The 10,524-nt window shown below is 41.8% G+C and overlaps 2 protein-coding genes across 2 annotated transcripts in view; one reads left to right on the forward strand and one right to left on the reverse strand.

The window, feature by feature from the left end:
* enpep (glutamyl aminopeptidase) overlaps positions 1 to 4,403 on the reverse strand; it is a 72,190-nt gene extending 67,787 nt beyond the window's left edge. Inside the window, exons 1-3 of the mRNA XM_030129633.1 lie at positions 3,799 to 4,403; positions 2,051 to 2,192; positions 1,052 to 1,186 (exon numbers count right to left, since the gene is read on the reverse strand). Of these exons, the coding sequence (XP_029985493.1) occupies positions 1,052 to 1,186; positions 2,051 to 2,192; positions 3,799 to 4,403 (882 nt within the window). The remainder of the gene's footprint in view (positions 1 to 1,051; positions 1,187 to 2,050; positions 2,193 to 3,798) is intronic.
* A 1,118-nt stretch (positions 4,404 to 5,521) lies between these two features.
* Positions 5,522 to 10,428, forward strand: cox8a (cytochrome c oxidase subunit 8A). The gene is made up of 2 exons (XM_030129640.1): positions 5,522 to 5,718; positions 10,111 to 10,428. The coding sequence occupies exons 1-2, from the start codon at positions 5,608 to 5,610 to the stop codon at positions 10,204 to 10,206; spliced, it is 207 nt and encodes a 68-aa protein (XP_029985500.1). The 5' UTR covers positions 5,522 to 5,607; the 3' UTR covers positions 10,207 to 10,428.
* The last annotated feature ends 96 nt before the right edge of the window (positions 10,429 to 10,524 follow it).

Genomic DNA, 10,524 nt, shown 5'->3' on the forward strand with positions numbered 1-10,524 from the left:
AAAGGCCCAAAAAAGGCCTTTATAAAGGCCTAAAAAAGGCCTATATAAAGGCCCAAAAACGCCTTTATAAAGGCCCAAAAAAGGCCTATATAAAGGCCCAAAAAAGGCCTTTATAAAGGCCTAAAAAAGGCCTTTATAAAGGCCCAAAAAGGCCTATATTAAGGCCCAAAAAAGGCCTTTATAAAGGCCCAAAAAAGGCCTATATAAAGGCCCAAACTAGAAGCACTCGGAGAGCGCAGACCTCGGCCAAGGCAAATCAGTGCTCCAGATCTGGATGAAAATTTCAGTAAATGTTGATACTGGCACAAGGAGCAAATGATTACATTTTGGTGATTGGGGGTAGGGGGGCCACGGGGGGCCACGGGGGCCCACTGATCTGCCTTGGCAGAGGGAATAAGGACACCAGTGTTAGTCCAGTCAACAGCATCATGCCACGCCTGTCACCTGAACATCTGTGGGTTGGACGTGGGTATGGAGGACGCTTTGAGTCCAGGACTATGTATGGGACCAGGACCAGGACTGCTACTGTTGGACCAGGGTATGGAGGAGGATGCTTTGAGTCCAGGACTATGTATGGGACCAGGACCAGGACCGCTACTGTTGGACCAGGGTATGGAGGAGGACGCTTTGAGTCCAGGACTATGTATGGGACCAGGACCAGGACCAGGACCAGGACCACTACTGTTAGACCTGGGTATGGAGGAGGACGCTTTGAGTCCAGGACTATGTATGGGCTGGTCCCAAACCTGGTTGAACGCCACAACAACACAGGCTCTGGAGAACATAGACCACAAAGTCCAGGACCAGGACCAAGATCCAGGACCAGGACCGCTACTGTTGGGACTATGTGTTTGTCTGGTGACATTTTCTGCTGTTAAGTTTTTTTGTTTTGAAATTCTTCTGTAAACTTTAGATTTGTGTTTCTGTGCCAATATCTGAAACAAATGATTCATGTGAAAAAATTCCAGTTTAGGGTTTGAAATAAAAATTATGTCAAAAAATATGGTCTGAAAGTTTTCAGTGACTGTGAGTGTACATGAGATCAACTCACTGGAATTCCACTGGCAGACGTTCTCTCCTCGTAGGTGAACTGATGAACAGCGAAGCAGACCAGATATGTGCTCATGGACACCGACCGTTCAAAGGAGGTCTTCACTGAACCACTGGGAAGGAGCTGGGGGGCACCCTGGAAAAGAGGACCACATAAGATAAAGACCAGGTCCACCCTAAAAAAAGAGGACCACAAAAGATAAAGACCAGGTCCACCCTGGAAAAGAGGACCACATAAGATAAAGACCAGGTCCACCCTGGAAAAGAGGACCACAAAAGATAAAGACCAGGTCCACCCTGGAAAAGAGGACCACATAAGATAAAGACCAGGTCCACCCTAAAAAAAGAGGACCACAAAAGATAAAGACCAGGTCCACCCTGGAAAGAGGACCACAAAAGATAAAGACCAGGTCCGCCCTGGAAAAGAGGACCACATAAGATAAAGACCAGGTCCGCCCTGGAAAAGAGGACCACAAAAGATAAAGACCAGGTCCGCCCTGAAAAAAGAGGACCACAAAAGATGAAAGGTTCATCTAGACCAGTGGACCCAAGACCAGGTCCACCCTGGACACAAGAGGACCACAAAAAATAAAGACAGGTGGATCCTAGACCAGGTCCACCTGTCTTTAGGGTTCACAGTGTTGACACATCTTTGTAATTTCACTGGAATAAAAATGATCTGTTCAGTTTCCACAGAATGAGGAAATGAAAGAAATGGATCAGTAGTTTGGAAAACCATGGAAATCCACTTCATCAAGTCTGTAGGAACTGTTTATACTGTTTATACTGTTTCCTGTTTACACTGGTAGGGTTAGGGTTAACCCTAACCCCAACCCTGCTCTTCAGTCCTACCTCTAACCCTAACCCAGTCCTAACCCTAACCCTAACCTGGTCCTAACCCTAACCCGGTCCTAACCCTAACCTGGTCCTAACCCTGACCCTAGCCCGGTCCTAACCTGGTCCTAACCCTAACCCGGTCCTAACCCTAACCCGGCCCTACCTCTCGGGGCATGTTGGACAGAGCTTCGTACTCTGCATCATGTGTGATGGATATCTTGTATGTTGCCTTTTTATTTGGTTCGTCGAAGCAGGGGAAGGACTTCCGAGCATCTGTGGGTTCATGATCTGTGGCAGCGATTTTCCTGATGAGAGAAGAGACAAACAGAAAGGACGGGTTAGGGTTAGGACGTGTTAGAGCTGTGAAACTAGGACACCAGGGACACCTTCAGTGTTCCACTCTTTGTTCTATTGAATCCATTTGATCAAATCAGATCAGTTCTGTTTTTCATGTTCACACATTCAACCCATTTAGACAAAAACACACACACGTAAATGTCCATTAGACAAAAACACACACACGTAAATGACCATTAGACAAAAACACAAAAACACACGTAAATGACCATTAGACAAAAACACACGTAAATGACCATTAGACAAAAACACACGTAAATGTCCATTAGAGCCTTCGGTCAGTCCTGAACATGTCCACCCTTTGGACATCAGACAGACACCAGTCCTCTATGAAGGATGGACCCAGTCTGTCCCCCCCTGGGTTTGGGGATCCTGAACCACCGGTCCTGCACAACTGGGGCTTGTTTCTGCACTAGTTCGTCAAATCGTTCAGCCCAACGCAAAATGCATCTATTTAACGCATTTTGCACTATCCCGTTTCTGGGCTCGCTCTTTGTTCATTAACAACTAACACAATGCAAAATGCATTTGTGCGTTAGTTTGTTAACCCTAACACAACGCAAAATGCACTATCCCGTTTCTGGGCTAGTTCATTAAAAGTGTGCGCTCACCAAGTTCGTTGCTAAAGGGCTGATATAAATAGTGAGCGAACGATGGTTTAGCGAATGCAATGAGTGCATGAACAGATTTTGTGTTCGTTAAGCCTCTGCGTTCGCCGACCCATCGTTCGCTCACTATTTGCACTGAAGGACGAACAAACAGCTGAGGTCACTATTGAACCCAGAAATGAACCCCTGGTCCAGTTGTGTCCGACTGGATGGTGGATGCTGGAGGAAGGTCATGGTCAGATCAGGTGGGATGGTTAGGGTTAGGGGTAGGGTTAGGGTTAGGGTTAGAGATAGGACCAAAGAGCAGGTTAGGGTTTGGGTTAGCCCTAATCCTGACCATCAGCGTGTCAGGTATTAGACAGGTCCATTCAGGTGTTAGACAGGTCCATTCAGGTATTAGACAGGTCCATTCAGGTGTTAGACAGGTCCATTCAGGTGTTAGACAGGTCACTTTAAAGTCATGTGTGTATTTATGTGAGTCATGATATGATGCTGTTTACTACGACAACAAAAGCATTTGAACACAACACACTGGTCGTTTGAAATTCACACATGGTAAGGATCATGTTCCCCACAGCACCTGAAGGCATCATTAGAGTACCTGAAGGCATCATTAGAGTACCTGCTCATTTTCAGAATCCCCTTAAATACTGTTCCTAACCCTAACCACTGATTAAAGGTTGGTACCACCACATTCAGACTGGTTCATCTGCGTCATCTCTTTATTTTCCTCATTTATATTATATATTTACATTACATGTATATGTATATTATATTTATATCATGTGTATATTTATTTATATATTTATACTTTATGTTATGTTCTTTGTCACTGCTTCATTACTTTATTATATTTATTTATATATGTATACTGTTAGACTGAGCGGAAGGCCTTACTTTATTATATTTATATTTATATTTATATTTATCTGAGTGCCAGTCTTACTTGGTCTGTCCCTGTTCGGTGTAGATGACCCTGTAGAAGCCCACCACAGATCCGTTCAACCAGCCCTGGAAGTCCAGACTCAGGACGTAGACCTCTCCAGGTGCGGTGGCGTCCAGCTGAAGCTCCGCCTCCACCACCACGTACTCGTTGGGTCTGTATTCAAAGCATCCTTTGACGTCCAGCTCCACTTCCTGTTGGTCCTTCAGCTTCTTCTTCAGCCTGGGTTTAGCGCTGACATAAGTGTCCCTGATGTGCATCCACAGGTGCCTGGTGGGCCGGCCCAGCTCCAGGTGGACCTCCACCGTACCCCCGTAGGTGTCCCGGTCCAAGTCCGGCTCCAGGTGCAGGTCGTAGTGGACTGGCCAAACGTAGGCGGGCAGACGGAAGTCCTTCCAGTCCCCGCTCCGGTCATCTGAAGGCTGGCATGGACCTCTGTCCAGAGGGGGAGGAGGAGGGGGTGTGGGGGTCCTGGACAGACTCACCCCCAGACCCACCCCCAAACAGACGATGACCACAACTACAGTCAATGAGATGAGGATGAGGTATTTAGGACGAACACAACAGCTGGATTTACTGGAGTCAGAACCAGAACCAGAACCTGCCATAACTGAAGTCTGAGAAACACTGGACTATACAGACTGAGGGGGGGTCCAAGGGTTAGCCTTATGAAGGAGGGAGGAGGAGGAGACAGAGGAGGTCCAAAGATCAGCCTTATAAAGGAGGAGGAGGAGAAAGAGGAGGAGACAGAGGAGGTCCAAGGATCAACAGGAGGTTTTACTAGAGCTGGAGTCAGAACTAGAACCTGCCATGACACAAGTCTGAAAAACACTGGAGGGGGGGGGGGAGTCCAAGGATCTGCCTTATGGAGGAGGAGGAGAAAGAGGAGGTCCAAGGATCAGCCTTATGAAGGAGGAGGAGGAGGAGTAAAAGGAAAGAAAGACTTAGGAGGGTCAAACATATGCTGGTGTTTTGGGTAAATCCTCAGGGGACAGTGATCCCACACAGACCAGATTCCAATGATAAAACTAGTTGTAAGAGCTTTGGATGGATGTGAACTGTGAGCGCTCCAAATGTAGGTTTGAGTGAGTTCAGTTTCAGCCCAACAGAACCACTAACCCTGACCCTGACCCAACAGAACCATTAACCCTGACCCTGACCCAACAGAACCACTAACCCTAACCCTGACCCTGACCCAACAGAACCACTAACCCTAACCCTGACCCAACAGAACCACTAACCCTAACCCTGACCCAACAGAACCACTAACCCTGACCCAACAGAACCACTAACCCTAACCCTGACCCTGACCCAGCAGAACCACTAACCCTAACCCTAACCCAACAGAACCACTAACCCTAACCCTGACCCAACAGAACCACTAACCCTGACCCTGACCTAACAGAACCACTAACCCTGACTCTAACCCTGGCACAAGGAACAAATGATTGAAATTTGGTGGTGGATGGGGGGGGGGGGGCTGATATATATATATATATATATATATATATATATATATATATATATATATATATATATATATATATATTTTTTTTTTTTTTTTTTTTTTTTTTTTTTTTTTTTCGTTTTTTTTTTTTCTTTTTTTTTTCCCTACGCTGTACCATACTCCAGTCCGGTAGGTGGCGGTAATGCACATATTAAGCTGAGTGCCGGCTGCAATCAAACCAAAGAAAAAGAAGAAGAAAAAGAAGAAGAAGACTCGTGACCTCTGCATTCGTTCACTTCCTGTTTGATGCTTCATCATCTTCAGCTCAGTAGAGGAGAACTCTGACAGAACCGAGTCAAACCAACATGTCTGGGTTTTTGAGGACCATCACCAGCCGAGCAGCTCATGTTCTGCGGGGACACACACAGAGGGCCAACCTCTCCAGCAAACCAGCCAAAGAGGTCATCGGTGCGGTGGTAAGTCACCGGTGTACTCGGTTACAGCGTGTGGCGCTAACTGTTAGCTGTCTACGGCTGTTAGCTAGTTACGGCTGTTAGCTATGTACTGCTGTTAGCTATGTACGGCTGTTAGCTATGTACGGCTGTTAGCTATGTACGGAAGTTAGCTAGCTACGGCTGTTGGCCTAAGTAAAATAAAATAAAATAAAAATGAATATTAATAATCTACGGCTATTTGCTATGTACGGCTCTGAGCTAACTGCGGCTGTTAGCTATCTACGGAAGTTAGCTATTTACTGCTATTAGCCTAAATAAAATAAATACTAATCATCAACGTCTGTTAGCTATCTACTGCCGCTAGCTATCTACTGCCGCTAGCTATCTACTGCCGTTAGCTATCTACTGCTGTTAGCCTAAATAAAATTAAATAAAAATCTACGGCTGTTAGCTATTTACGGCTGTTAGCCTAAATAAAGTAAAATTATAAATCTACGGCTGTTAGCTATGTACGGCTGTTAGCTATGTACGGCTGTTAGCTAGCTCCAGCTAGCTGTCCTTGGCCGCTGAGGTCAAAGTGCTGTCTGAACAGTCAGTGAACTAAATGTGTATTTAGTTAAAATGGTTTAAATCTAAAGTCAGCGAACTAAATGTGTATTTAGTTCAAATGGTTTAAATCAGTGCACAGTGAAAGTTGGTTTGGTGTTGGAGTTAGTGTTTTCTCTGGCCTTTACTGAAGGGCTTTCATGGTCACTGGTCTGTTCGTTGTTTGCCTCATATTTTTATTTATTTTTTGTTTGCCTCATATTTTTATTTATTTATTTTTATTTGCCTCATATGCCTTTCAGTTGATTCAGAGTCATGACATGTTTGTATTTGTTGTTTTTTTCAGTCTTCTCTGTGATTTAGTTGACTGTGACTGAATATATTTTAGTTTGAAGATTGAACATATAAATAAATAGTTCCAATGTCAATATCCATCTAGAAAATTGTTAGTGTATAATATGGAATTTGAAGTGATCACATATGAATTGATGTGGTTCTAACTTAAATAATACCAGTACGTTCCACATCAGTGGTTCCATCCACACAGATTTCATGTGGGAGGATGCTTGAGCCACAGTCACTACTGTCATTTCAAGCACATGTTTAGGTGGAAATGTCTTCATGTTCATCTAAACCACAGGTGTCAAATATGCGGTCCGGGGCCAAATCCAGCCAGTAGGATGAATTAGTGAAATGCAAAACTTACAATGAAGATATTAACAATCAGTGGTGTCAAAATCATTTTAATTCAGGTTCCATATACAGAACAGTTAGATCTCAGTTGGATCAGACCAGTAAAATAGTATCATAATAACCTATAAATAAGGACAACAGCAGATTTTATCTTTGTTTTAATGTAAAAAAGTCAAATTACATGAAAATGTTTACATTAACAAACTATCCTTTTACAAATAAAGGTGAATAACCAGAACAAATATGAACAACCTGAAATGTCTTAAGACAACTAAATGCAATTTTACCAATATTCTGCCTGTTACTAAATGTTTTGTGGATTTGTAATGTCAGTTGTAATGCACATGTGTAAATGATAAACTGATAAACTGATGCAGAATATTGTTAAAAATACACTTGTTTTTCTTCAGACATTTCAAGTTGTTCATGTTTTTCAGATTTTTATGGAAATGTTTTTAGATGTAAACATTATAATGTACTTTTTTCACTGTTATTGTTGTACTGGTCTGGTCCACTTCAGATCAAACTGGGCTGAATGTGGAACTGAACTAACATGAGTTTGACAGAACTGGTCTAAACAGTCATCTGTTTTTCCATATACTGTGGGTTTTCTTTTCTTTTTTATATTTTTTTGTCCAACATTCTTATAATTGATGTCCTCCATTGTTCTGTTGTGTTTATGCTCTAAACACATACTGACACCAAACCGACACTGTGGCCCCAGAACCGAGGTCTGTACCGAACCGTGGACCAGGACTGGTGCAGCCCTACTTTATGGTCCTATCACTAATGTTTGAAGGCCCACTCAAACTGTTGTGTTAGGAGTCTGTGAACACTGAATTTAGCAAAAAAGAACACAACTGCAACTTTTAAACATAAAACTATTGTGACTATATTCAGTCTTCATTCATTCATCAGGTATGAACGTGAATATTGTTAATTTTCAGGTAAAAATGACATTTTCAGCAAAAAAACTGAGAAAATTGTATTGTTTTCAAAGATTGATTGTTAAGATAAAACTGACTTCCTGCTTTCATTTTGACTCTTATTTACAAACTTTAACACTGCATGGAAAATGACCAGATGAAATCATAATAATACTGAAATAACCAGTTGTAAAATATCCCAGCTTTCTGTTAAATGTTTGTAGAAACCAAAGACTATCCAGCAAACATCTGCTGAAGCAGCAGGTCTGGAATAAACTGGACACATTCACACACATTAGTTTAGTCTTTTATACACAAACATTTCCATATTCACACATTAGTTCAGTCTTTTATACACAAACACTTCCATATTCACACATTAGTTCGGTCTTTTATACACAAACACTTCCATACTCACACATTAGTTCAGTCTTTTATACACAAACACTTCCATATTCACGCATTAGTTCGGTCTTTTATACACAAACACTTCCATATTCACGCATTAGTTCGGTCTTTTATACACAAACACTTCCATATTCACGCATTAGTTCGGTCTTTTATACACAAACACTTCCATATTCACACATTACTTCGGTCTTTTATGCACAGACACTTCCATATTCACACATTACTTCGGTCTTTTATACACAAACACTTCCATATTCACACATTAGTTCGGTCTTTTATGCACAAACACTTCCATATTCACACATTAGTTCGGTCTTTTATACACAAACACTTCCATATTCACACATTAGTTCGGTCTTTTATACACAAACACTTCCATGTTCACACATTAGTTCGGTCTTTTATGCACAAACACTTCCATATTCACACATTAGTTGGGTCTTTTATGCACAAACACTTCCATATTCACACATTAGTTGGGTCTTTTATGCACAAACACTTCCATATTCACACATTAGTTGGGTCTTTTATACACAAACACTTCCATATTCACACATTAGTTGGGTCTTTTATACACAAACACTTCCATATTCACACATTAGTTGGGTCTTTTATACACAAACACTTCCATATTCACACATTAGTTGGGTCTTTTGTACACAAACACTTCCATATTCACACATTAGTTGGGTCTTTTATACACAAACACTTCCATATTCACACATTAGTTCGGTCTTTTGTACACAAACACTTCCATATTCACACATTAGTTCGGTCTTTTATGCACAAACACTTCCATATTCACACATTAGTTCGGTCTTTTGTACACAAACACTTCCATATTCACACATTAGTTCGGTCTTTTATGCACAAACACTTCCATATTCACACATTAGTTCGGTCTTTTGTACACAAACACTTCCATATTCACACATTAGTTCGGTCTTTTATACACAAACACTTCCATATTCACACATTAGTTCGGTCTTTTGTACACAAACACTTCCATATTCACACATTAGTTCGGTCTTTTATGCACAAACACTTCCATATTCACACATTAGTTCGGTCTTTTGTACACAAACACTTCCATATTCACACATTAGTTCGGTCTTTTATACACAAACACTTCCATATTCACACATTAGTTCGGTCTTTTATACACAAACACTTCCATATTCACACATTAGTTCGGTCTTTTGTACACAAACACTTCCATATTCACACATTAGTTCGGTCTTTTATGCACAAACACTTCCATATTCACACATTAGTTCGGTCTTTTGTACACAAACACTTCCATATTCACACATTAGTTCGGTCTTTTATGCACAAACACTTCCATATTCACACATTAGTTCGGTCTTTGTACACAAACACTTCCATATTCACACATTAGTTTGGTCTTTTATGCACAAACACTTCCATATTCACACATTAGTTCGGTCTTTTGTACACAAACACTTCCATATTCACACATTAGTTGGGTCTTTTATACACAAACACTTCCATATTCACACATTAGTTCGGTCTTTTGTACACAAACACTTCCATATTCACACATTAGTTCGGTCTTTTATACACAAACACTTCCATATTCACACATTAGTTCGGTCTTTTATACACAAACACTTCCATATTCACACATTAGTTCAGTCTTTTATACACAAACACTTCCATATTCAGTCTTTTATAAAATGAGTGTTGTGTGATGGACATGGATACTGCAGAGTGTCTCTGCCTCCTGGTGGGCGGGGCATCCGTTGACTGTTTTTTATTTATTTTCTTTATTATTTTTTTTTAAATCTCTTCTTTTTGCTGTGGTCCTGTTGTCCAGGAGACCGGTGTGGGTCTGGGCCTGTTCTCCCTGGCCATCCTGGGTCCATCTGGGTGGATCCTGGCCCACTTGGAGGACTACAAGAAGAAGGACTGAGGTGGTCTTCAGCGGTCTGGGTGTCCTGGTGGATCCATCCTCCTGTGTGCAGGGACAAGCGGACCCACCTAGACCCAAGTGGACCCACCAGGACCCTGTTCCTGCTCTACCTCTGGACCCTGTGTTCCCTCTAAAGTGACTCTGTTTTCTTCAACACATTTAAAATAGGTCGTACATGTTCCCACACAAGGAGGATGTGAATCAATAAACTGTGTACAAGAACTGAGGCTTTACTGTGTTTTAATTCAGATTGACTGGTTTCATTTAGTGTTCAAAGCTCTGGCACAAAACTAACAATGGAAGGAGTGTTTGTGTTTG

Source organism: Sphaeramia orbicularis, unplaced genomic scaffold (genome assembly GCF_902148855.1).
Source record: "Sphaeramia orbicularis unplaced genomic scaffold, fSphaOr1.1, whole genome shotgun sequence".
In the NCBI taxonomy this organism is placed as follows: domain Eukaryota; kingdom Metazoa; phylum Chordata; class Actinopteri; order Kurtiformes; family Apogonidae; genus Sphaeramia; species Sphaeramia orbicularis.